We start from the raw sequence: 27,107 nt of genomic DNA, 5'->3' as shown, positions 1-27,107 counted from the left end.
TGCAGCAGCAGGCCTCCCAGTGACAGCAGCGGGTGCTAAGAGCCAAGAGCACCGCGGACAGTTTTCGGAGAGGAAACAGAAGTGCCTAAATCCAATTATAACACTCATTGTAATACTTACCATGTGGGATTGTACGGGTTAAAACTTCACAGACCTGTTTTCTTTGAGAAGCCTTTTATGGGGCAATTCAATTAATTTTACACAGTTAATTATGAAAAAGTTACATCTCAGAAGTATTTTACTCTGCATCTTTGTGGTCGTTGTGTTATCTTAATGTACTGGTTAAGACTTAAACTTTTCTATGGCATGAATATCATTAATCAGTGTGTGTAACATCCAGCTTTGTTAGTGGTGAGAAATGTATTCTCCTTCACGTTGTGATGCTCTGAGACTTTCCACCACCACGGTGGTGGTGATAGATTTCCAGGTGCTAGAGTGATTTGGTGGCAGTGATGCAGTTCACTTGACTACATAACGGTGTCTATTCCTTATTATTGTACTTACGTGAGAAAATCTAGTCTCAGATAAAGTAGAGCCAAGCGATGAATAGGAGCATGAGCAGAGTCAATTAATTGCAGCTAGTGTGTTCTGCTGCAAAATTGGCAACACTGAAATATTTTGTATGGTGTCACTGTGGCACCTGTCCACAGGTTTCAGCTGTTGTGACCCTTCTTTATATTAAAATGCTTGTTTTCTAAGAGATTTTTTCTTGAAATTGCAAACAGCTCTTAAGAAAGCATCATGACATTCAAAGCAGATTTGCTTGATGTGTCAGCAAAGTCATTCTTCAGTTAGAGCGAGAAATTAGCTGTCAGAGAGCGCGCTTTGGCTGCTACTGAGTACCTGCAGGAGCAGACACAGGAACCGGAGGGAGAAGTTCCGTAAATCTTGAATTAGGCGAAGAAAGAGATCTTGTTGAGGAAAGTAGGTGCTTTTCTGTTCGAGGCCAATTACAGCCTTATCTTTTTTGTGTACTTGAAGTGGAGTGGGTTTATGAAGGGGTATCCAATAGAGGCTCTTGATGCCGTTTGGAAAGAAGAGGTTCATTCAAAGCAGGGAAACTTGCATCTGAGTGCCTTGAAACTCTCTAAATATTCTTATCTCCCCATATCAACTGTAAAGGAACTGCGGGGAGATCAGCTTTCCTAGACTACAGTTACTCTTTGTGAATCTTGCTGTAAGTGTTGAGATATTGATCTCAAAAGCATAATTTTTCTATAAACTCATCTTCAGCTAAATTATCTACTACTTTGCATTTTTATGAGAACAGTCATTAAGAACTGTGCCCTTGCATTCTCAAAGCCTTCTCGAGCTTTTAAAACTTTTTAAGTCAGTGTCATTGTTCATCAAGCTGATAAATGTTATATGAATGTGTCAAATTGCAGCCTATAGAACTGCAGGCACCAGGCATTTAGTCGGAGGAGGAGGTGGAAGTTGTACTTTTGTCACTGGGCTCGTTGGATCTTTCAGCTCCTTCTAAAGTCTGCTTCTCCAAGCGCTTTGAGCGATGAGCTGCGTTTAGGGTGCTAAAACCGACAGCACTGCTTTTTGAACTGTTATCGTCCCTGCAACTGAGAGGGCACCATCCATAATTAGAAGCAGTATTTTATGCCAGTCTGGTTTTCCTTCTTTTTGAAAATTGAACTCCAGAAGGAGTAGAGCTAGTAACCATTCTCTTCAGGAAATAAATACCAAATCTTGCCTATAGCTATACAGATGAACTGAGTCTGTGTTGTCTTGTGTGCTAAATTTGACATAAATTAACTTTTCCTTTGGCTTGCCAAAAGTCTTCTGTCAGAGAAATTGCAAGTCTGCACGCTGCAGAGATACCTGATACATCTGTAATGGCTACGAAGGTACTGATGCTTCAGCCATCCCACGCTTGCTGGCTGCAGTTTTCCTGATATTCCACACTGAACACTGAATCTGTAGGTTGCATACAGAAGCAAGATGGCTTCTGCATGCATTGCATTTTTATACACACAAGGATTGCATTATCCCTCTTTAACTTCGTGTTACTCTTGTGCTAGGTAATTATACATCATAATTTAATAATTCTTCTGAATTCTCTTGTGGACTGTCCGATCTTGTAGCTGCAGCTTTGTTTCTGATTTCCTCAATGATCGTCTTTGTCAGAGTGTATTCGACGCAAAAACATTATTGAATTATTTTATTTTAAACACAATAAATACTAATATTGAATGAAAAAAACCAGCAGATTATTTTATATATATATAATATTTAATTGTATTTAAATACATTTTGTTGGGCTGACTGTTTTTATACACTTGATTCAGATCATTTTCCTAGGCCACAACTTGTGTATCTCAATGTTTGTGGCCACCTGAGCATTGCCAGGCCGCAGGGGGTTACACTGGGAATCACGCTTAATGGTATTTTCTGCTACATGGGAAAATGGAACTCAAAATAATATATTGTAATCCATCAACTGAATTTCTTGTTAGTTAATTTGGACTTCTAAGCAAATAATTCAGATATCATGTGATATTTAGCCAAATATTTTGGAAAAACCTAAGTGGGCTAATTGCTGTAGTTAGTTCTGTTAACTAATCTATAATCATTTCAAAAAGCTGTATTTTGCTTGGCAGTAATAACAATCCTTGAAATCAAAGCATTTACTGCATTATTACTTTTTATTCAGTGTAGATGCCAAGCTAATTATTACATTATTTTAGTCTGAATTGATGTGGAGCTAAATATCTACAACTCTTTGGCCTTTTCCTTGACTATTGTTGGTTATTTATGCGACATTTACAATTTTCCAGATATTTCCAAATATTTGCAGGAGTGCTCCAGAACGCTGATCCAGTAATGTTGTAAAGGGTCTTGGTTAGACTCTTGTAAGTGCCTGAATCTTTCATTTAAAGTGTTTTATCTGAAATATACTACAAATAGTGCATCATGTCCCTTAGTTGCTGTAGATGGTGAAATTTCTATTCCAGTAACACTGTGCTGTGGTTTGGATACATCCTCTTGATTTTTTTCAAAACCAGAACAAAAATGGACGCTGACTATTTCTTCCTATTTTGTATCACTACTTGCAGTCTTACCACCTAAATTCAGTAAAACACATGTATCTATTTTTTTTGTTTGTTTTCCACCTGGTATGATTTTATTTTGAAGAAGACATCTGTTAACTTTGCATGAGTTAGGTGTTACTGTTTCAGGAAGCTCGTTGTGCTATATGGGTAGTTGGCTCTGGGTACTATATATGTTTAAAACTTGTCTGTTTCTGTACAATGGGTTAAAATAACTTGGGGTTCTGAAAAAGCTTGTTTAACTACAAGAGAGTGGGAAATTCAGGGCAAAGTTTAGAAGTGCACTGACTAAGCTACATAGAATCAGAACAAGACTTAAAATATTGTGAAAGACAAAATCAAGTAGATTTGCAGGAAATAAACCAGATGTCTAATCACCCTTCTCTTTCTGCAGACAAGCATTTCATGTGTTTTGTGCTTGATACTCTGTCAGCTGGTCGTTCCAGTGGTAGAAGGCTTTAGGTTAGCTGCTCAGGATAGAATTGGTGAGTGCTGGTGTCTCTGGAAATACAGGCAGTGAGAGGGGAAAAATAGAAGGCAATACAATTTCTGTTTTCTATTCCCTGAGTCGAGGACAGCTGGTCAGTCCTGAATGCTGTCCTGGGCTTGGGAGTTGGTTGTGGGGTTGCTGGTTTAGCTTGTCAGGGTGGTCTGGATTGTCTCAAGTCAACAGCTATGTAGCTTTTTTTTGGTCAGTCTTTTATCTGTTCATTTGCCTCCAGTATCTTTTAGTTTTAAAAGATCCCATAGTAGAATATTTGTTACTGTTATTTAGGCTTGTTTCTGATGTTCCAGATTTGATCTGTTGAGTCCAATACTTTTTTTGTTTGCCTTTGTAACCTTAATTTACTAATGTGTCATTGACTTTTGATTTGGATTTATCTCCCCTTTCTACTTTCCTGGTGGACACCTTTTCATATAGATTATCACAGTATGTTAAAGGACTGAATTTTTCTAAAGCTGAATTCACATATACTGACTTCCCTTGACTGCTTATGTACCACCTTTTCTGTTCTCACATGATTAGGTTATGGCTTTCATAGTAGCTATAGCAAATTTCCCTCTTCAAAAATCGTCCTTCTGCTATGAAGTTGGATGCTGCACAAACCATTTCATTTCTGCACGTTTTCTGTCTCCATATCCCCCAGAACTAAACCGCCCTTTCTAGCTCACTGAATAAATACTCATCTCTTACAGCATCTTCTATCTTCCACCACTGCGTGGGGTTAAACCTTTTTTTTTAAGACTACAGGTTTTTGAATGTGAACAATAAATAGCGAGAGATCCTTTAGTATATATGCCACCGTTTGTGTGCTTTTATCTCTCGGTACAGGAGAGGTCGCTTAACCTGGTTCAGTTATTGTAGGAAAAGTGGGTGCACATGGACAATTGGCACAGAGTATTTCAGCAGCTGGATTACATCGTCCGCAGGACGTACTTGCCCTCAGGCTTTGTGTCGTTTACCACGAGGAAGCTACAAACAATTTCTGAGAATCACCTGGCTGTATTCCTCCTTCAGCAGCTTTCCCAGAGCCTGGAAGACTTCCTGGCTCTGTGGACGGTGGCTCATGGGAAGTGAATCATGAATATGAATCCGCATCTCTCCACCCTTAGATCCAAAATGCTGTTGCTAGGATATTCTTCTTTGTTTGCCTCTCTTATCACATCATCACCTTTTTGAAATTCACTCTCTGCCATCCTTTCGTTAATTACATTCAAATTCAAGCTGCTGGTGTTTTTCTACAAGACCTTGACGAAATCTTATTCTGCCTTTGCATCTGCTCTCATGTTTTGCTGCTTTTGCTTCCCTGGGATCTTTCTCTGAGTTCCAGTTTTCCCTGTTCATGCTTCCTTTTTGTTCTGGCGTGTCATCTGCTCCACGTGTGTTTTTCTCCGTCTGTCTAATGCTGCTCTGTACCCACGGATTAGGATTTGGTGTCTTTTTCATGCCTGAGATCTGGGCCACCTGTTTAATTCAGATTTCAATATTATTAGCTTATTTTTGAAGTGACAGTTGCTAACAAAAATGTTAATACGTTCAGCTGGTGATTAATTTATATGTTATGTTGGAATAGGATTTTGATTAAGAGCAATAAAGTGAGAATTTCATAAATTATTATAGAAATTGTGTTTTTCTAGTGTTTTTGTTGTGTTTTTTTTTTCTCCTACGGGAAAAGAAATGGATGCTCACTCACTGGCTTATGTGCATCTAAGGAGAGGCCCCAGAGTAATAGCAAAGAATGAGTTCTTATAGCTGGAGGAACTTGAAGATGTTTCATAAAATCTCTTCCATTTTCAGCTTGCTTGCTGTGTGTAAGCCCTATAACTCAAATACCTTGAGCCTCCAAGTTTGGTTATTTTAGCTAGATTGAGGAAGAACGTCTTAGGTATTTTTCCTTGAGGTAGAACCAATTCTTTTTTTCTTAGTGTGGCAGAAGATTTAAAATGCTCGGAGAACTTCTGTATTTCTTTGAAATGCTTGCAAGGAAATATTACAAAAATACTTCAACCAAAGTCATGAACCACAGTTTTATGTGTAATATATTAGATGGGTAATAAAAATCAGGTGTTTATGAAAATGACACTAGTTCTTATTTTAAGATAGTTGGATCAAATACAGAATTGAAAACTGTTTTATGAACGCTCTCATAACTAGTGAATAAATATTTGGCAGATCCCCAAAGATGACTACTGGTACAAAAACCATAGTGAAGGAAATCGTAGAATATACATTCTCTTTTGCTGTTTTGACTCATAGGGATGTAAAAGACATGAAAATCAGACATAGGGGAAAAGTTAGTTGTATTGTTTCAGGCTGTAAATACAACCCATTCACTAAGCAAAGCAGATCTCCTGGTACCTTGTGAGAGCAAGGCCCAAAGATTCTGTCCTTATACTAAGTCATCATAGCTAATAAATGCAAATCCATCCCGTTTTCCTCTCTGAAGATTAGTACAAGTCCATTTCTTCTGCATCTTCACAGTTTTCCAGTTCTTTTATGGAGCAACGCAAGTTTTTTGTTTGCTTTTAAAACTCGTCTGTCTCCTGCTGGTGGTGGCATCAGGAGGCTGGAGTCGATGCTATCAGTAAAAGTTGGGCTTTCTGCCTTGAGACTGAGGGCAGGCCAGGCCAGATGGACTTCTCATCCTCTTTCAGGCTTTAATCCTTTCCAAGGCATTGGGGGGAGTTTCTTTCCCGTAGCAGTTGGAAGCTGTTTCAGGTACTGCTTTGGGGCTGTCTGTAGACCTGGGAGTACTTGAGAGCCTGGTCTCTTCTTGGTTATTACGGAGCTATTTCAACAGGCAGTAGTGCGTGAGTCATCCGTTATGTAGGTAAAAGGCAGTATGCAGGGGAAAACTTTACACGGCTCTCAAGTGCAAATTTCTTTCTGAAAAATATAACCTTTGCGGGTCCTGCCATAAGTATGTGAAGTTTTCTATTTTTCCTGGTGAAATGAATAATGCTTTAAAAGGCTGTTTTCGTGAGATGAGTGTGTAAGAGACATGATGCCAAAATCTCAAAATGAAAGACCTGTCTAGCTAACCGAAATTACTTTGAGATCCAGAAATACATTTTTTCTGTACTGAATATACACACATAGTTTACGTATCGTTTATATGCATATTTTATATGTAGAATATTATGAAAAAATATGAAAAGCGAAGATTTTACGGCTTTATATTGCCTTCACAACTTCAGTAATTTTGTATTTTGTGGTTTGCATTTTAGGAAAAAAAATAATGCTAACAAGACAGCCATTTCCCTGAAGTTCAGGTTTTCAGGCTCACTGCCATTATGGGTAAGTTTTGTGTGAAGCATATATAAAAATTGACTTATTTTCATTTCTTTTTAAGAGGAAATACATTCACATAATGCCTTTTTTTAATACATTCTTAGGAAATACGCACTTTAGCTGTGTAAACTAATGGAATGTCTGCATGAAAGGCAGTGCTCAGCTGCTTTGCTAGTGTTCAAAATACTTCTGTGGCTGTTTTTCTTTGTTTGTTTGTTTTTCCTCCCCATTGGAGTATAGCGCTTTTCTCTCACTATGTGCTAACTTAAACATCCAGCGATGGGTAATTGAGATTCATGGCATTAGGGTACTGAGCAATACCTACTGTGCTCTAAATGGTAATGGGGGGGGCATCACTTACTGGTGCTCATTCTCAAAATAAAAGAAATAAAAATCAGGGTGAGAAGCTTTTGTCTATCTTTTATTCTAATACTGCTTGAGCTAACCTCATGCTTAGTAATAAAGTAGTATTTAGATTTGTGATATTCTTAGACATTTTTTGTGAGGTGACTATTGAATCACACTGCATATTCAGTAAGCTTTAGATGCATTGCCACAATACTTTAATTTCCCTTGTATGAAATGTGCTACCTTATGAACACTGGGAATTTTACCTCCTCCAACCCACAGCTAAAAACATTCTTCTTACTGAGGATTAGAATTGGCTATAACACAGCGAAATAGTAGAATTGTGGCAAGTTATGAAATGTGTGTTAGTTTAAGAAAGGAATAACTGTCAGCTGCAAGAATGTCATCAGTTCTGCCATGAAATATTTCTGGTAAAACCTGCTTTTTTATAGATTTGCATATCCTAGTAGAGTTAATGAATAATGGCAGCATGACTGGTGATCAAAGTTACTAATTTTCAGACCAGTTTTCTCATTTGTTAGGAATCTATTAAATTAGAACTCTAAAATCCCTCAGTTTCTTGATTTGACAAGTTTATTTACTGATTTGACAAGTAATTTGGTTATATTTGAAAGGAGCGTGAATAAATTATCACTGCTGGATGCCTGGAATGCATGTTGGCTGGTTTTAGGTCCACGTTTGAGAAATTCCCTTCTTTAACAAATAGCAGCATCTAGCTAGTAATTCTTCAGCAAAGCTTTTTAATTGTGAAGTAGCGTGAGTGCATAAGGGTAGCACTTTTGTAGATAAATTCTGTTATCGAGTATTCTAGATATATGCTGAGTGTAGTAGTGTTGTTGTGGCAAGGAATTAATACAAAATAATAGCATCAAATAAATTTCCCATAGTGATGCATGGACAGGCTTTTAGTTCCTAAGTGCTTTCCTGTCTTAAGAAGTCCAGTGCAAACCTTCTCTAGAATAGATCCTACTCTGTGGCCTCAGGCCATCACAGTTCTGGCAGAAGATGCTCAGGATTTAGCAATCTAAACTGCGTAGCATTCTTGCCCCTAAATTGTCCCGTGGTTCAGTACTTCTGTTTCTCGTTGTGACTGTCTTGCTTTAGATTGGACCCACTCTACACGCAGCCAGGAGTACATGGGACTGGAGATTTGAAAATCAGTGTAAATTAGCAGTTTAAGAGTAAGTTTACAGTTGGTAAATTAAGATACAGACCTCTTTTATTCAATGTTTTTAGGTGGAATTTAAGTTTGTTCAGCCTCAATTAATTTGTCCTTAGACCAAAATAATAGTAAACCAGGCATTCCTTAAGTGTGAAATGAGGTGAAAGGTTGTGTTTTCCTGCTGAACAAGACCCCTTTCTCCTTTGTTTTAAGAGAACGTGTTCATACGCTTTTGGTTCTTTTTAACTGTGTAAATTAGGTAGGTATGCAAATAGCACTACTGTAAATAAAGAGTGGCATTCTCAAATTCTAGAACTGAATTACCATTTATTAGTCTTGAAATTTCTTCTACTTTGAAGTTCTAATAAATAGTCTTTCATAAGACATACTGTCAGGGGTAACATTGTCTTCCTTGAAGCTTTACATGCTTACACGGAACCACTGGAACCGTTTAAATATGAACCTTTTGATAATTTGTTGTGGGCCTAACATAGGACTGATAACTTTATCAATGCCATCCATTGCAGAGAGACTCTGATACTACTGTTATTAAGCAGTTGATGGGATCATTCGGACTGAACAGCCTAAAAAGAATCTTCCTCATGCCTTTGAAGTGTGAAATTCCAAGAGCAATGAAATTTTAACATTCAGAGGTCACGTGGATAAATTAATTTTGAAAGTGGTGGAAAAAAAATGCCCACAAACATGGGGGCATGTATGTATGTGGGGAAAAGGGGGAGAAAATGAGACAGAACAGTGGTAGTCCTCTGCTACCTATGAATTTAAGTTTCTTAAGAAGGAACTGAAAAAAAATTGAGAGAAGCTCTAGTATGTCACTGTTCAGTCAGAGGTGAAAAGTGGAAAAAGACTGGCTTGCAAAGGAATAACTGCTGGTATTAATTTTTTTTGAAGATGTTTCTCACCTTTTGTTGTTTCTCGTATGTGCCCTTCAAAATATCACTGCAAGACTAATGAAGTGTGACTTTTGTTCAATTTTTAAACTTTGTTACCATGTTGCTAGGCAGATTTCTTTATGCATAACTGTAGGTTCTTGTGATAAGATCTTGGTCTTCACTGTGCTTCTGTAAGCCCCCAAAAAACTACCCTTGCAGACCTGCAAAAAGTGGAAAAAAATTCCTCTGTGGGCCATCAGCAGGTGTTCAAACAATGGAGGTGTTGAGGCATTGGTGATATGATGCTTCCTGAGTGCATGACCCTACTTCTTAAACCTGCCACTTAAGTACAGCTAATGATTAAGCTGTTTATTTCCTTAAGCACTGCTAATAATAAGATAAAAATATATGATTGCAGCATGGCAGTAATGTTTTTAAATTTGGCTATTATGTGTTGCAGATGACTTTTAGGTTTTAGAATGATGCTTGCCTAACTGGGAAATAAGACAATAATGTACTTCAAGTTTAACCATTGTTTACACTTACCTTCTCTCTTTCCTCTGAGCAGATGAGCAGCAAGCTTTGAATTCAATCATGCAGGATTTGGCTGTGCTTCATAAGGCCAGTCGTCCTGTATTGCCGCAGCAAGAAACAGGAAAACCAAAGTCATCTTCACCTAAAAAACAGGTAATTTTTAATATCCTTACTAACGTAATGAAAACTGGAAGGCCTGCTGCGACTTCTGTAATTATTCTTCTTGCCAGGCCAATGAGCATACCAGAATGAGCTATTAGTCTCTCGCATGTGCTGCCATTTTCTTTGTTCGTGTTCTTAAATTAGCAGCAAAATGAAGCAGTAGGATTTCAGATCAGATCATAGCGTATGCTTACATGACTCTGATCCTGGTAAACTGAAGATCATAGAGATGTTTTGACACTGTATAGAGATTGGCATATCATTTATATAGAGTATTTTAAAATGTCAAGCTGTGCATCTTCTGTTTAAAATGCTTCTTCAGAATGAATTTTATACCTATATTTGATTGCACACGTGTCAACTACGCAGGTATCAGCACAGCAGCAGAAACCATACTTAAGCTCCTTTATTCTATCTTTGGCCTGATTTTTTTTTGTTAGTTTATTCATATGCTGGAGATGTGAGTTATTTTCAGCTTTTATTTTTTCTGCAGATGCCCAACGCAGCTGGAGTAGAGTTGATAGGCTTGAATCACTGTATGGAGAGATTAGGAAAAGAGGATATGGATATTTACCCAAATTGTTGTAATAGTCCTATTGGATTGCTGGTTAAGGGTCCAATCACGTACAGTTAATCCAATATCACAAGGACCATTAGCTTGTACAGTCTTGTTTAAACCTGTTAGAGATCAAAGTATTTGAGTATATTTGACTCGTAAACTATCCAAAAATTTGCTATGTTATATCCTTCTCATTCTATAAGTTTAGTATATAACACAGTTGTGTTTTGCTTGTATCGTGTAAGTCACTTCTGAACTGTGACTTTAGGCATTGAAGTAATATACAGATATGATCCTGAATGATTTGAATAAAATCTTTAGAAATAAAAGAATAGTTGAGCCATTTCTGAGTTTAGGCATGTTAGTGGTAAGGCAGAAATGTATCTTTGACGTTCTGTTTAAATCTGTGAATCTTCTGCACATATCAATCTTCTGGAAGATTGAACATTTTGTTTTTTGGACGTAATCTCTGGTTGAATGTCATCTTTTGCTGCAATAGTTGCTAATATAATTTGACTCTTAAATTTTTTAATTTTGCAAAAGAATTTTGTTTCTTTGACTGCAGGTATTTACAGGTATCTTTATTATTAGGAAACTACATGAATCCTAACTTAATGTGGTCTTAAATGGTAATGCTTATGAAACAAGGTATGTTTCTTAAACAGAGAGGAAAAAAGCTTCGTTGTATAGAATGAAAGCACCTATATTGATCAGCTTCAAACTGGATAGACAGCTAAGCAGTTAGTGTTCACCAATTTTACAATCAAAGTTTGAAAGAATAGTTGTATTCTGTCCCAGTGCAGCAAGATTTTTTTTATTATTCCCATGCATTGCAGGGCATAGAAGATTGGCAGTGACCAGATCATTTTAAAGTATTAGATTTAATTATTTTTTGTTATTTCTCATAGCAATTGAGCAGGTCCTGTTCACAATAGAGAATTCTTTGGTAATCAGTTTCATGCTGAACTTCAAATTACAAAACTGTTACAATATTAAAATGTATTGATTTTAAATGATGTGTTTACTTACAGAATCATTCATTGGACTTCAGGATCTTTTTTGTATGTGTGTTTCTTACATATTTTAATCTTCTACTGATACCTCAGCAGAAGTAGCTTGTTAAAATGCTTGGTAAATTAGAAAGGGCAGAAAAATAACATGAACTTTCTAAAAAATTTACTTAAGGTCTAGGATTATTGAGTGGAATTTCATGGCCTTTGTTAGAGGCAGTAGCAACAAACTAACAGTGGTGTTTCTGTATCCCTTTTGTTACAGAATGATGTTAGAGTCAAATTTGAACATCGAGGTGAAAAAAGGTAAGCTGGGAACTCAGGAAACAGGCTTTTAATTATTCATAGATTTTGTTGCACTCCTGTCACAAAGTTTCAAATAACTGTTCAGAGTGTTTCAGATATCTGAGTATGTTTGGCTTGATCTTAACTTCAATTTGTATATAAGCACAATTTATGCAGAATTAATCTGTTTTAATATTAGGTTATACGTAAATGCAGAAATGTCTTACTGTAGCTATGTCCCATGTAATATCCTTTGTGATTTTACTCTTCAGGTAGATGTTTGTAGCCTAAAGCAATTTCTTAGCTTAGACCTTAAATATGAGTAGACCAGCAAATTTTTTTTTGTTTGCTGCTTAATAAATGCATGGTAATGTATTGTTACTCTGCAACCTGGAGTAAGAAGCCTAGATCTTTAATCTTAATAGTGGCTTGTGCTTTGGAGGAACCAGTCTGAGAACGGTAATAGGAAAATTTACTAGAATTTATAGTTAGACTGTCTTCACTGGTATTTTTTGAATAATCAGTTAAAATCAGTTTCATCCTTGTATGAGAGGTAGGTGAATGATGTGCATGCTTAAAGCATAGAAGCATCTCTATATAACACTGCTCTACTGGCTGCTCAAAAGATTTCACAGAAGTCTACCTCCAATTCCGTGCAGAAGTGGTTTGCAGGCAACTGTATTTTGTCTTGCCTGTTTCTGAAAGGATTGTACCTACAGAGAAATAGTTAGAAAATAAGGTTTTTGAAAATACTTAATGAAAACGGAAATAAAATCCTCGTCATGCTATTTGTCAATAGAATTGGTAAAGTTCTTAAGCAAAGATTGCTTCAGAACAAAACCTCTGCTGCTACTTGGCAGTCCTTTGTGATGTGCAACAGATGAGTGTGTGTCCATGCTGATTACAACTTGTGATCTCCCTTTATACAAGTTAGGGGAAATAACAGTAAATTTGCTAGGTGTTAACATCCTTCAGTATCTTTTTCTGTTCGTTTTTCTGAACATCACAGATCACAGTGGCATGGTAATGGTTGAGTACTATAAGTACTTTGGAGGAAATAAGTTTTTAAAAGCCTTTTAAAACTGGGGACTTCTCTACCTTGGGATTTCTTGTGAAATAAACGGAAGTGTGTGTTTAAAACAAAGAACTGCTTACTCACTGCCAGCCTGCATGGCCATGCATTTTTGTAGTTTATCTTAATTCATTTCGCTGTGGACCAAGTTAAACAGTTCACTGTGAAAACAAGAATGAGGTAAGTGCATGGACAGATACCTTCCCAAGCTTTTATGCTGATAAGCCTAGCTCTGTTTTGGATTGTCCAAAGCAACTTGAATTTGCTTGTCCAAGGGTATGGGGCAGGCCAGGCTCATTGCTCAGCAGGAGTTCTAATACTTTTGTTGCCTGAACATGAAGATCTAAAGGAAAAAATAATGAAATGATGCAAGAAAAATAAGTTGTGCAATGGCTTTCTCGCTAGTTTTTAAAAAGGGAAGTGGGAAAGAGAAGTGATTCCAGAGCCCTTTCAGCAGTGAATGTGGCGCTCTGTACCAAGGAGCATGCGCTGTGGTAGGCAGTTCCAGACCTCCTAAACAAATTGTGAACTACAGTGAGACTTGATATGTTTATTTGATTTTATTGTTGGTTGTTGTTTTTTTATAATAATTTTAAATTGGAAGTGACCTTGCTTGTAGACTCATTTCAGTATGAAATATTGTTCCCTAACCAATGTACTGCTTAAAACACTGATAAAAGAGACAGTTATCTGTTGCCAAGTTTTCTGCTAAACCAAATTTGTGTGGTTTCTTTTTAAAATATAAATGTACCTGACTAGCTTAGTCACTTCTAAAAGATTCCTTTTGTTTAATAGTGTTCTGTCCCAAATAATACAATACTTTTCTATAGCAAAGGGTCAGTAATAGCCATTTTGGTCTTTTTGGTTTGGAGAGGCATCCAATTAAATGAAAATTGGAACAGTTGGCCTACAGCTGCAGTGTTCTTATTGGGAGTACACTTGCACAGTTAACGATGGACTCATCAGTTTGAATGTGTAATTTGTTATTCTAAGGATGGTTACGTCTAGTAACCTTCCTCAGATGAGAAACTTCTGGTTTTCCAAAAAATGGGCACTGCAGGGCTAATTTCTTCCTGATGTTTACGCTCATCAGCCTGTGGTAGTCCGTTGTTTTACTCTACTTTTTCTAAAGAAGAAAATGAAATGGTAGATGTTTCTAAGAAATTCCCTTTGAATTGGAGGTAAAGGATTAAGTTAAGAAAGAAGCCATATATAAGCAAGTTAAACACTTATAATGGGGTCTGATTTTATGCTTGATTATCCCTTTTATTTTTTTCACCACTTTTCTTTTTTTAATTATTCCTAAATATAGGGAACAGTGAATACAGCAGAGCCTCTTTTGGTCTTTTTAGTAATAAATTTGATTCTAAGAGTATTCTTAAGTAGTGAGGTAACAGATTTTCATAAGTAATTGATAAAAATTCTCTAACTTAAATTACGTTTCAGAATCCTCCAGTTACCAAGGCCTGTCAAACTTGAAGATCTTGCAGCTAAAGCTAAGGTTGCTTTTGGACAGACTATGGATTTACATTACAGCAATAATGAGGTAATATTCTGTGTTTTCTAAACTTTCAGTGATTTGTACGTAGATTATTTTAAGGCTGAAATTTGCTCTCGATAGCAATGAGAACCACTCCTGTGACAAAACCTCAGATTTCTAATGTTTGCATTCTCAGATATGTAAGGCTTGTGTAACTTAAGATATGCAGGAGATTCATGAGATGTTTAATGGGGAGAGCTGTATCTGACTTGATTGGGAATGAGCATCTTCTCTTCCTGCTCTGCCACAGACCAGTTGCATGAATTCAGGAAAATCTTTACTTCTTTGAGCTTCATTGCGTTTGTAAACTTCTATAGTAACAGCTATACTTCATTGTACAGCGTTGTATTTTGTTGTTGTTTTCTGTGGTGTTTTGTTTTTTTCTTTGTTTTGAGAATCTCATTATGTAATTACACCAATGCTACATTTAATAATGTGTAGTTTGGAGGCCTAAGCTTAACTGTTGTTCCTCTTAAAGTGTCTGGTTCACGGAGATTTCCTGAATAGTAGCTGGATGCTAATGCTCTCAGGCCACAGGTGTAAGTGACACCTGATCGGGATTACTTCCAGGTTTCCTTTAGAAGTAGAGATGGGATTATTAATGGAAGATACGTTTTTGGGTACAGGATCTGTTCTTAGGACTCACTTCTGTTTTTGGCCTTGAGTCAGCAAATGCTTGGAGGATTATTTGTGTGCTTGGTTATGCACAGCATAATTGCTGCATCTTTGCAGAAGACAATACTCGTAGTTGCAGTTTGTTGGTTGCTAACCAGACACTTTTTTGAAAGTGATCCTCAAAATAAAGAATTTCTAAAAAAGGAATTCCTTCTGGAGATTCAGAAGTTCAGAGAAAACAGGTGTTTGTAATGATTTAGCTCCCTTCTCTGATAGGTTTTTAGATATTTGAGCAGGTTTTCTGCCTGTCATCTTCTGTGTTAGTTGGCAAACCATCACGTCACCTTTCCAGAAGTGTGATGGTAATAACCTGCCATTAGCATTAAAACTGCGACTTAAAATGAAAAGTATGCTCGTTTGTTATCAAGACCTTCCTTTCTCATTCCCTTTTCTTTGGGTATAAAAAGACTTTATTTTATCTGTTGTATTGGAGCATCACTGACCGAAACTGTTAAGTAGAATAGCTTTTTTAAAAAAATCCATATTTTGCTGCTCCTTCGTTACAAACGGTCGTAACGTATACTCCTGAAACATATGCCCTATTTTAGTCCTATGGAACTCTCATTTGAAGTGGGTTTTAATGGCATATTTTCTGTTCTGAAGAAACGTGTGTGCCAGGTGGATTCTAGTGAAAACCACAGTTGTTCCATGTAGCCAGATATAATTCTGTCATAAATTCTGTTGTTCATTGGAGGCATTACGTAAGTGAAACAACTTCAGACAAATACAGCTGTAATATTATGAGAAAGAAAAATCTGCCTTGTAGTCCAGAAAATAAGATGTCCTCATTCTTCTTACATACTTGCATTAGTTTAGGAAATGGAAAATACATTGACACTGCACATATGTCTCTGAAACTGTAGGAAATGAAGTTGTGCATATGTGAAATAGTTGTTTCCACATTGTGAAGACTTGTTTCAACATGCTGTAGCTACTGAAGGCCTCTAAAGGAAGAGTTAAAGTTTGGCCTTAAGACTTTTGCTGGTGCATTTTGGTGGTAACTTAAGATATTGTTAACGAATCTTATTTTCAAGTTGCTTGGAATGAAAGGAAAGAGAACATCAATTTATCTGTTCTACTGTATTCGACTTCCTAATTTCTTTCCCATGTCCTGTTTAAGACAGCTATTTATTATTTTTTCCTTTTTGTAGCTTGTGATACCATTAACCACACAAGATGACCTGGACAAAGCAGTCGAACTGCTTGACCGTAGTGTTCATATGAAGAGTCTCAAAATATTGCTTGTAATACATGGAAATACACAGGTATGAGTTAACATCCTAAATGTCTTTTTCCTCAGTTTTCAGATTGAAGTATAATTTGTTTTTTCTTAACGATGACATTTTCCCAGTTGAAAATATTAAGGACTACTTCTTCAGTTCAAGAAGCATGTATTAGCATTTTGTATTGAGTCAGTTTTAACTTTTTCCTAGATACTGTTCCTCTTTTCTTGTATGCCTTCCTTACAGTGGTTGAAAAGTATTCCTTAGAAGGATGAGGATGTGATACAAATTTGAAAAGTGCATAGAATTTTAAGCTACTGTAGTTATTTGAAACTATTATTTAAGTGATGTGCTGGTGATGCGCTTTTGTGATACATTGAATGCTTGTTTTAGCTAACAGTAGCAGTGTTTTAGGAAACAGTGGCTGTAGGTTAAATATTTAAGTTATTTTTGCTATTATCTAACAGATCACAGCCATGGTACTGATAGGATCCTGTATACTAGTGCATATGGAAAATTATTTTAAATATTAAGAATGAGCTACTGAAATAGATTATTTTTGATATAAATTTGCAAATTTCATTTTGACTCCTTGAAAAAATGAATACTTTGGACAAAGCCTTTAAAAGATTGTGAAGTTTTTTGACTGTCAGGAGAATAAAGTAATAATTGTAGTCTGTAATATATAATCTTTTTCAGTCACCTAGTGTAAATAATGTGGAACCCTTACCCTCTCTGGAAGCTTTAGATAATACGGTGTTTGGTGTCACAGAGAGAAAAAGGCAGCTTCCTGTAGTAGGTAAGCTATGGATTTTAATAGCTTTAATTGTAAAAACTTTTGTAATATTCTCTTCATGAAAATCTTGCTCTCAGCACAGACTGTTTATGTTTCTCTTACTTATGGATGACTCTGTACTATATAGTATGTCTTCTGATGAGTGAATTTTGAATTTTAAGTCAAAGGTAGCCACCTTTTAATGTACAGTATAGAAAATTGTCCCTCACAAGCTTCCCCCCGTGCCCCCCCCCCCCCCCCCCCCCCCAAAGGAAAAAAAAAATCATCCATGAGCATATACACCTATGTAGAATTATTTGTGCTAACTGGTAGGTATAAAGAAAAGATGTTAATATTTGCCTTAATTTTCAGATACAGGAACAAGTTAATGAACAAATCTTTGTTTATATGGGAACATGTTTTCTTGCTCAATTTGACTCCTATATTTTTAATCTTAATGTGTGAACATTTGTTCAAGATACTTTTTTCTTTCTTTTTGGCGTCGATATAACCTTTTTGCCTATTCGTGTTTTTATGTTGGTATGATGTTAGCTTCCAAATTTAATTATGAAACTAGAGTTAATGCTTTTTCAGATGAGTTAATTTGTTATGCATTTATTAAGACTATAGTTATTCATGTTCTTGCAGATATAATATTCTACAAAAAAATGAAACTGTCAAGAGGTGGAAAGGATTAGTTGACATGGGAAAGTAGTGGTGAGAAGGGTTTGAATTTTTATTTTGTTTCAAAAGAAGATGGCTACATGGACGAATTATATTTCTGTTCCTGTAAAATAGAAAAAAAAATAATATAGGTGAAGCAATCCTGCTCCCACATTTTCATAATTCCTGGCCTACGGATTTTAAATGCTTGTATTGAATAGGCATTTAGAAAGTTTCTAAAACAGTAAGTGATCCAGGCAGGCTCAGTCTCTATGAAGCATGTGAATAAAGACCCTGGATTTGTGATTCATGAAGAGACTCTTACTAGCCCTGTTCTTTCAAAAGGTTCAAATACTCGCGATAGGAGTTCACCTCCCCCAGGATACATTCCAGATGAGCTGCACCAGGTGGCCCGAAATGGGTCATTCACCAGTATCAACAGTGAGGGTGAATTCATTCCAGAAAGCATGGATCAGGTACGTATGTGATTTATTGAAATTAAAGGTTTTGTGAGTGAGATTGATTTACAATACTGCTATTTCAAGAAGGATATGGAATTATTAGAACAGGGAAAAAAAAAGCCCTAGAAAACATGGTCTGTAAGTGAAGGTTAAAATATTTATGCTTATTTAGTCTTGTAGAACCTATTTTTTTCTCTGTAAGTCTCTTCAAGTATTTAAATCTGTTGCTACGAAGAGAGAGATGGTATTCTTCATTTTCATGATAGGTGAAGTAGTGAAAGATACAAATTACAGCAAGAGATGTCCATGTTGGAAAGCACAAAAACTTTGTTTTTTAGTAAGAAGGGTATGTAAGTAAGATTAGTTTTGCAACTTCCAGAGGTAATCGGAGGAGGTTTTAAAGATGAGTTTGGGTCTGTCTGAATTATTTGGACTCAGCTGATAGTGTTTTGGGGTAGAAGGAGGAGGCTGATGATGGGGTAGAAGGAGGAGGACGATGATGGGCCTGGTATAAATAAGCTCTGAAATACTTTGTTGTTGTATTTTATTGTGTGGTGATCACAAATATGTGATATTTTGCTCTCCTTACTCACCTGTGTTATTTGCGTGGGCTTACCAGCACACTTAGTATTTATAAAAATCCTGCTCTCTGAATATCAAAATTCCTCTTAAAAACATCAGGGAAAGATGGAGGAATGTAATGGTTCACAGAACTGGCAGTGGACAAGGTTATTTTAAGGAGAGGAAAAAATAATACTTCATACCCAAATCATTTCAAGTTCCTGTTGACGTTGGCATGGCATTCACAAATGGCAAGAGGCAGTGGTTTATGAGCTGAGTAAATGAGAGACAGATGATGGAATAAAAATAGAGGCAAAGAGATTGTGCAATGAATTGCACAATTTTCATGGTTGAGTTGGGAGTAGAGACTGAATCTCCTAACTGGGGCACTATTCATTATCACAGCCACGTGGTCACATCCAGCCTGGGTTCATTCAGTGAGAAGATTGCTTTTGGCCTGGACAAAGTCAGTTTTGGCCACTGACTGGCCAGGTAGATGAGCTCAGAGGCCCAGGATGTCCTTTCACTCCAGAGTAGTTAAACATGTAACCTGCTACGTAAGAGCTGCATGTGAGCTGTCAGCAGAATTTAAGTAAGAGTTTTACTTCCATGGGAAGCCAAGTTAGTTCATCCTGAGCAACCTCCAGGTCCGGATTTAGGTGTTGGGGCCTCACAACCTCTCTTTGTTCCCTTGCCCCTAAGTTGCCACATCACCTTTTCAAGTGCTGACCATGCTGCCTGTCTGTCACAGCCTGCCTCACCGACAGGAGGGGAATTTGGGAGTGGAGGGCTCTACCATGCACTTCTGATGAGCTATTTCAGCACTGCTGTTCACGCTCAGACCCCACACTTCCCCTAGGGAAAAGATGGTGGGTTGGAGAGAAGTGGGCCATGGTCTGCCAGTTGGAATGCGCTGTGTTAAATTATAGGGGTAATAGATCTGGCAGCAGATAGGGTTTTAGTTCCCTTTCAGCACTCACTGCTCAGCATGATAGAAGAGGAATATAATCGTTGAACGTATGGTGAATTTAATCCTTCCCAATATAGAGTTCATTTTAAGTGTCTGAGTTTGTAGACTACAAACTCACTTCCTCGGCACTATTTCTTTAGTAAGTCCTTGATGGGTGCTTACAAAGTTATGTACCCAAGACCTTTAAGACACAGCACAGACCATAAAAATCGGAGGGGCAACTGCTTAATCTACAGCAGTAGACTGTCATCCGAATCATAAAAAATGGCAGATGTTGTGTAACATACCAAAAAAGTTATATTTCAGGAAGGAGCTCATTCTGAGACAACAGGTGAGCTTCTCATTGTTTTTGAGAGGCACGCTAGTAAAATGGACATTAGTATTATATTCAAGATTTAGATTCTGTTTCTACATCTTTTGAAAAATAGATGTGTAAAAATTTCAGATTGCTTTACTGCAAAAGAGAAGGAAGTAATATTTGCCAGTCCTTACACCGAAGACTTAAGGGAGGTCGTGAGAGAGAAACTAAAATGAACATCAGCTGGTAGAAATAGCTGACTGTCAAGAGCATCCTTTTTACTTCTCTCTAGATAAGAATTTGAGCAACAAGGAAGTGTTGATATCTATTTTCGTTATGTGATGGATCTGGCCTAGATAGTCAGTTTTATGATTTGTTCACACTGGTGCATGGAAGATTTCATGTAACTTGTGAGTACTGATTACTAGTATGTCTGAAGTGCTTTAGGAAGCAATCAGTTTCTGGTGTTCGGTGTTTCGTTGTTGTTTTTTTGTAAACTCCAGTTTCAGATGAAAGTGTATTTTAGTTTGGGTGAAAAGGAAGGAGGTTTATAATTTGTGTTCCTCCATCTTTCTCCTTCCATCTGCTGTTCAGTTCTATTTATAATTCTGCATAACTTGCTTGGAGTCCTAACCAGAGATCGATGTTTAGAAGCTTTTTACAGTATTTTATTTCTGCAATTTTCTGTGAATTCTAGTTGGTGAAACTTAAATCATTTCACAGATTGTACAAATTGCATTCATCACAATCAGTGTCATATGAGTTTTTTTCCTTGATGGCAACAAAATCCACTTTTTTTAAAAAAAAAAAATAAAAAATTCTCTAACCTTTTTCTCTCTTTGGAGACCTTATTCTGTTGAGACAATTTCATGCAGGTATTGCTATAATATTAATAGTCAACAGTGCATGCAGGAAGAGTGTAGCAGTACAACTAGGTGTGTGTGGACCATTGTTGAGGATTAAATACTTTTAACTTTATTTATATGAGAGGAAAATCATGGAATCCTTTCAGGGAAAAAATACGTATTGCAGGTTCAACTATGGCAGCCAACGTTTTCTCTGGTAATTAATTTTATATATAGATAGATAGATATTCATATGTATATGAATGTATATATATGTATATATACATGTTCATAAACTTACTTATTAGGAGTTGAAAAGCCAGAAGCTTCAAGTATTTTAAAAAACAAAAACTTTAACTTGTTGCTCTGATACCTGTTTGTATTTTTAATAGATGCTGGATCCACTGTCTCTGAGCAGTCCTGAAAATTCTGGCTCAGGAAGCTGTCCCTCACTTGACAGCCCTTTAGATGGGTAAGAATTACTTGCATTCATTATTTATCTTTGTTAGATTGCTTAATGTATCAGTTGTAACATATAAAAACTCTCCAGCAACAGCTATTACTGAACTTCTAGAAATTTCTCTCTATCCAAGACCTTTTTGATGCAGAACAGGCCATGAAAATTGGAGGGGCAGCTGCTTAATTTACAGCAATAGACTGCATTGCTTATAAAAGCTTATTGAAATATAATTGCTTACTAATGCCCAGGAAAAAAAAAGTAGCTCTCTTTTCCTTTTTAAATTTGCATTTGAAACCTAAATTTAGATTTTGGATACTACAAAAATAGACTAAACATTTAAACTACGTTTTTCCACTCTTGCATATATAAAGTGTATTCCTCGGCATTGAGCGTCCCCATCAAATTTACACTTCTTAGGTACTGCTGTGTGATGTGAACTTCCCCTTTTTCCAAGGGTGAGGGTACCCAATTCAGGAAAGGAGGTAGAATTGATTTAAGACTTACACAGTCAATCCCCTCGTTTTCCTTGCAGCTACTGTCCAGTCTGTCACTTCTTCCCATTGCAGACTTTCCACTTATTTTTCTTTGTTTAAACCTGTCAGTTAGCGAGAAGCAGCGTGTACGGTGGTGGGTCTGGAGCTCTCTTTTTATTGACCTGTCAGGAGATGCATGTATTTTGAGAGGATCACTGCCCACAGGTTCTCAGCTGCCAGGTACCCCAAACTGTACGCATTTGTTTGACTTCTGGTTGGTCAGGTGAATAAAGTGGGGTCTTAAATTGTGCAGATTGGCTCCTTGTTTATTGGGAACTACTACATTAGGAATACTGCTAATTAAATGCTTTCATTAATAGAGAGGTAAGAAGTCGGGTATCATTGCTTAGGGCAGTCAGTCAGAGCTATAGTATTCCACGGTACCTTTTCATTTGAGAATGATTTGAGGACAGAAATGCATTTGGTCTTACAAATAACTTTTTGAATTAAATAATATTTCTTCACATCACAAACAAAACAATAGACGAAATGTGGCTAAATACATACAAAGTTTAAAGAAGCTAAATAGAATAGAAGTTCAACAAATTTTTAGCTTTTTTGATGGGGTAGGGACAAGTGGAAGAAGGGGAAACAAGGCAATCTTAATTTGACTCTGTTTCTGCTTCGAAACTTTTTTGTTGCTTTTTATTTACTAGTTTTGTCATCTCTGCTTAGTCTGTTTTCCTTTTTTATTTATTTTTTCACCCCACTTTCAAATGTTTCGTGCAGAGGTGTACGTTTTGTGTCACCATTCAGCTTCTGTTACCTACTAGAGAAATTCTTAACAGAAAAAAGAGGAGATTGTTTTGGTATGTTTTTAGAAATATACTGTATTTGGTTGCCCTGATCTCCAATCCCATCCATTCCTTTTGGTCACTAGGAGTTGCATACCAACTGTTGGCAAGAAACAATGCGATCATATAAGAACCAAAAAAATCATTCATCATTCTGTAACTCAGTAAAATTAATATAGCAATCCTATGGCTTTCATGGAGAGAAGAGGAAATTTTCTTGAGGCATTAAAAGCTTCTGCATTTCTTTGGTTAAATTTCATTAAGGATTTTTGTAAGCTGCATAAGAGATTTTGCCAGTCTATAAACCTTTGTGTTTAGCCTTAAAAACGTTAAAACAGCAGTGCTCCTTTGTAGCTTTATTAGTGCTAATTCAGATTTTTACTCATATCATTACTCATTGACACAGTCTGTTGTTCCCTTACTACATTAAGCTTAATGAGGAAGCTTTTCCATTGTTAGTGGATTATTATTGATACCTAATTGATTTGATTTTTTTTAACTGTTCCACTTTTGTAAGCAGATACAGTGGCTTGTGTAGCAATAAGCTTTCATCAGTCAAAGAATTGTGACACAGTAAGATTAAGTGCTAAACCAGTAATTTTTAACTGCTGTGTGTTTTTACACTTCTAGAGACAACTATCCCAAATCACGGATGCCAAGAGCACAGAGCTATCCAGATAATCATCAGGAATTCTCAGGTAGGCAAAATTGCTGGACAATAACAGCTTTCCAAAATACTACTTCTTGCAAGTAATAGGACTCAAAAGGGAAGTTCACGTTAAGAGGCATTATGTTACACAAACTTGTTATGGTAGTGGAAAACAGCAACAAAATCCAATGTAAATATTCACAGTAAAAGATACAACGAAATTTAAGATCTTCTAAACATTTTCTTTTAATTATTGTGTGAAACAGCAGGGTTGTAACATACCTGCCTCTGAAAAGAACAAAGGATGTGGTGGGTAGGGGCACACAACAGTTGATTAAACTGTACTGTAATGTCCATCTTTATATTGGTGCATAACCTTTGTTAATTTATTTAATGTTGGAGCATTCATTTTCTACTCTGTGAAAGGAGGAACACTTTTAAGTGTTCTTAACTGCTGTAAATGAAAGCTCTACAAAGTACAAGATTGAAGGAGAACCATGCGCTGTGCCTATAAATTAATCAATCATCACCACTAATGTTGTTTTCATACCATGCTCTGGCTTGCATCCAAATTGTTGTGCGTGGTTCAGGATACCAAGTGCAATGGGTAACCTTGAAAGTATTTTGAGGTAACTTTTATGGACATGCCTCAATATAAAATTTAGCTTCCAGTGAATCCAGGATGTTTTCTATATGGGCTTGGTGGTGGGTTTTTGTTTTGTTTTTTTTGTTTTGTTTTTTTTTGGTCTGTTACATATTTTAACACACTTTGTTAGTTATGAAGGTATATTCACATAACTGTGTTTTTTAAGGATCCTAGAGATACATACTAATCCTGCAACTTGTTATTCAGTATCTATTCTCATGATTTGATGTATAACAAAAAAAAAAGTTTATAGAGTTAGAAACAATGTTCACCTGGCCCAGTCTGTTCTCCTACCACAAGCAGTATCAGGCTTCTATAGATGAGTGTGTAGTATTCCTGCCTCAGAATATATTCCCAGTCAGGTATGGCTTAAAGATTCTGCAAATACTCTTTTGTACTTTGATGGATTTTTTTTCTTCCACAAATTTCTACATTCCCTCTTTAATTTGTGTACACTCTTTCAGCATCAACAGAATTTTAAGAAAAGAAGTTGTGTGGTTTATTGTGTTTCATAAAGAAGTATGCCCCTTGTGATTTTTATGGACCTCTCATGGCTCCCTTTAAGCTGTTGCTTTTCTATACCGTAGAGACCTGCACTCCTTATGGATACTATTTTGTATCTTTGATCATCTTTGAACTTCTAAATCTTTTTCTGTGTGGTAGGAATAGACCAAAACTTTGTTCAGTATGTCTTAAGGACTTATTGCATGTAGTCTGCTTTTCAGCTGACAGAGTTTAGCTGCTGCTTTCCTGGAAATCTCTCTCACAGTCCTTTAGTCTACATTGAATTCCATCTGTCATTTTAACACCCGACCAGTTACTCTGAAGGGCTTCCTGTAATTCTTCTGTTGGCTTTGTTTCTTCAGATAATTTTGTCACCTCACATTGTTCTGCCCAGAGAATTCACGCTTAATTAAACTCTGTGATTTGTAGCCCAGATTCTTGTGGTACTGTTGACCACTTACTCCCATCTTATGTGTTTATCTTTAACCAATTACTTATTCGTGAAGTAACTTTGCCTTTAAAGTATGAATACTTCATAGGTTATAAAGGATTTTTTCACTGTGTTTTAGTAATTCAAGCTGTGTTGACTCATTTACCAGACTTTTGTATTATGCATTTTTAAATTTTATTATTTATAGTAGTTTCTGCTGCTTTTCCAGCTGAACTATAGTTTCCCAGAATTCCTCTAGAAAAAATAAACAGAATAACTAGGCATGCTGCAGTCCACTGATACTGTTTTAAGCAAGAGATTACAAACAACTTGAGTTATATTCTTGAAATCCTTTGGAATTTCAGGCTGGATGTCCTTTTAGTTCTAGTGATTTGTTAGTCATTTGGGGATTTTTTTGTATAGTCTTTTTTGCTTTGAGGCTTCAACTTGAAACATATCCTCTGATATGTTCCTCTGAGTTTAAAATTATAATGCCAAACTGATTAATATGCCTTTTGTCGTATTTTTAATTTTGAAATTTATCTTTTTATTTTCTAGTAGAATATGATATTCCCATATTCGAGAAGTTTGGAAAGGGGGGGACTTATCCCCGAAGATACCATATTTCATATCATCAACAAGATTACAATGATGGTAAGTGTAAATACTGCAAGCGTTCAACTTAATTAACCTGTTTTTCTCTTCTTAAAAACTGAAAAAGAAAATTCTGATAGTAAAATCCTAATAAAACAAAGTATTGAAGAAATGGAGAACTTAACTTCTTTCCCCAAACTTGCTTGATAAACTTGTAATGATTTCTAGAGCTGCTGAGTAGTCTCACCTCTGGTAAAGTTATGGATTACAGAATTCATGACTCATGAACAGACCAAAGATAGAACTTTTTTTTATATCTTTTACAAATCACCCAGTGTATGCCTTTGTGACCCTTTCCTATCCAAAGTTAGTTTGTCATTTCTTGTTTTGGTCAAAAAAACCACGCACAAACACCGCATTCTAAATGGAGTTACTGTTAACATGTTCTCCAATTAAGAGAAAATAAAATTGAAGAGCAGACAATTTGACAGAGAATTAAAAATCAACTGTTGGAATAAATTGCTGGAATGCAAGACTGATGTTTATTGAAGTGGCCAAAACCCACATTTGGATAGTAATGACATTCAATTAAATTCAACACATCTTGAATTTCAAAAGGAAGGAGAGAGGAGCAGCTGAAGGATTCTTTGACTTCAGCGTATCTCACTAGTTCAGTGTGCTAAGAAGAAACTTCTCCAGAGACCTGATGCTTTCGTTTGTAGTCTGGAATGACTACAGCAATAAACAGAATTCTGCTGTGGAAATCACAGAAATACCAAACTGGAACAAGGCAACTTTGATCCAGTCCCTTGTTCTGAGGCAGGATTAAATCGACTCCTATCTGTCATGCTGAATCTCAAGTAAACTCTAAAGTGACTCTAAGAGAAGAGACACTGCACTGCTTTAGATAGCTCTCTATATAATCTGCTTATCACTTACCTTTCTCTGTCTCCTAAATCATTTTTCCTGCACATGAAACAAGTAACTAGTTAGTCCATTTTAACACAGTGGAAAAAATCACTGCCCATATGTAAAGTTACGTCACACAACCATCTGTTTTGTTTCTTGTTAGCTTTCTTCTTTCAAACCTTTCCTCAAGCATTTTTTCTCTATAGTCTTGTGGTGGCCAAAACTGAATAGAGTCCTCTAGCTGAGGCTTTTCTAGTGGCTGCTTTATGTATAACAGGGTGTAACCATGACTTTGTATGCAACAGTCCTGTTAATGCATTCCAGAATGGCACTTTATTTTTCCTTCAGTCACCATACTGACTACTGTTTGGTCTATGGTCTATTACAATTCCCATATCCTTTTCTTACGTTACTGTTAGTCAGCTAATTATTTTTCACTTTGTGGTTTTTGAAACTGATTTCTCTTTAAGTATATATGTTTGCTTCCTTACTGAATTTCTTCTTGTTGGTTTGTGAATCATCTCCAATTTACCAACATCACTGTGAATTTGATCTTTAAAAGTACTGCAAGCCACTCTTGATGTCACTTGCAGTATTTCAGTGTACTCTGTTCCATCATATATATGTATATTTCTCGTCAGTTAAAAATAGTGTAAGGAGGTGAACTGAAGGTAACCTG

The 27,107-nt window shown here is 36.4% G+C and overlaps 1 protein-coding gene across 4 annotated transcripts in view; it reads left to right on the top strand.

Annotated features, from left to right (window-relative positions):
* MAP3K2 (mitogen-activated protein kinase kinase kinase 2) overlaps positions 1-27,107 on the top strand; it is a 51,772-nt gene that overhangs the window by 9,360 nt on the left and 15,305 nt on the right. The window contains exons 2-12 of one of the 4 annotated variants that reach the window (XM_080601363.1): positions 6,789-6,858; positions 8,326-8,402; positions 9,845-9,963; positions 11,807-11,847; positions 14,345-14,444; positions 16,265-16,378; positions 17,036-17,135; positions 18,120-18,250; positions 21,302-21,381; positions 23,327-23,394; positions 25,484-25,579. In XM_080601363.1, coding sequence (XP_080457489.1) covers positions 9,871-9,963; positions 11,807-11,847; positions 14,345-14,444; positions 16,265-16,378; positions 17,036-17,135; positions 18,120-18,250; positions 21,302-21,381; positions 23,327-23,394; positions 25,484-25,579 — 823 coding nt within the window. In that variant the 5' untranslated portion in view covers positions 6,789-6,858; positions 8,326-8,402; positions 9,845-9,870. Of the gene's footprint in view, positions 1-2,891; positions 3,545-6,788; positions 6,859-8,325; positions 8,403-9,844; positions 9,964-11,806; positions 11,848-14,344; positions 14,445-16,264; positions 16,379-17,035; positions 17,136-18,119; positions 18,251-21,301; positions 21,382-23,326; positions 23,395-25,483; positions 25,580-27,107 lie in introns of those variants that run through there. The other 3 variants (XM_080601361.1, XM_080601362.1, XM_080601360.1) reach the window with 3 other exon arrangements.

The sequence above is a fragment of the Anser brachyrhynchus genome, assembly GCF_964034855.1.
Source record: "Anser brachyrhynchus genome assembly, chromosome: 7".
Taxonomy (NCBI): domain Eukaryota; kingdom Metazoa; phylum Chordata; class Aves; order Anseriformes; family Anatidae; genus Anser; species Anser brachyrhynchus.
Note: the sequence above shows the minus strand (reverse complement) of the source record. Positions and strands in the feature narration are given on the sequence as shown.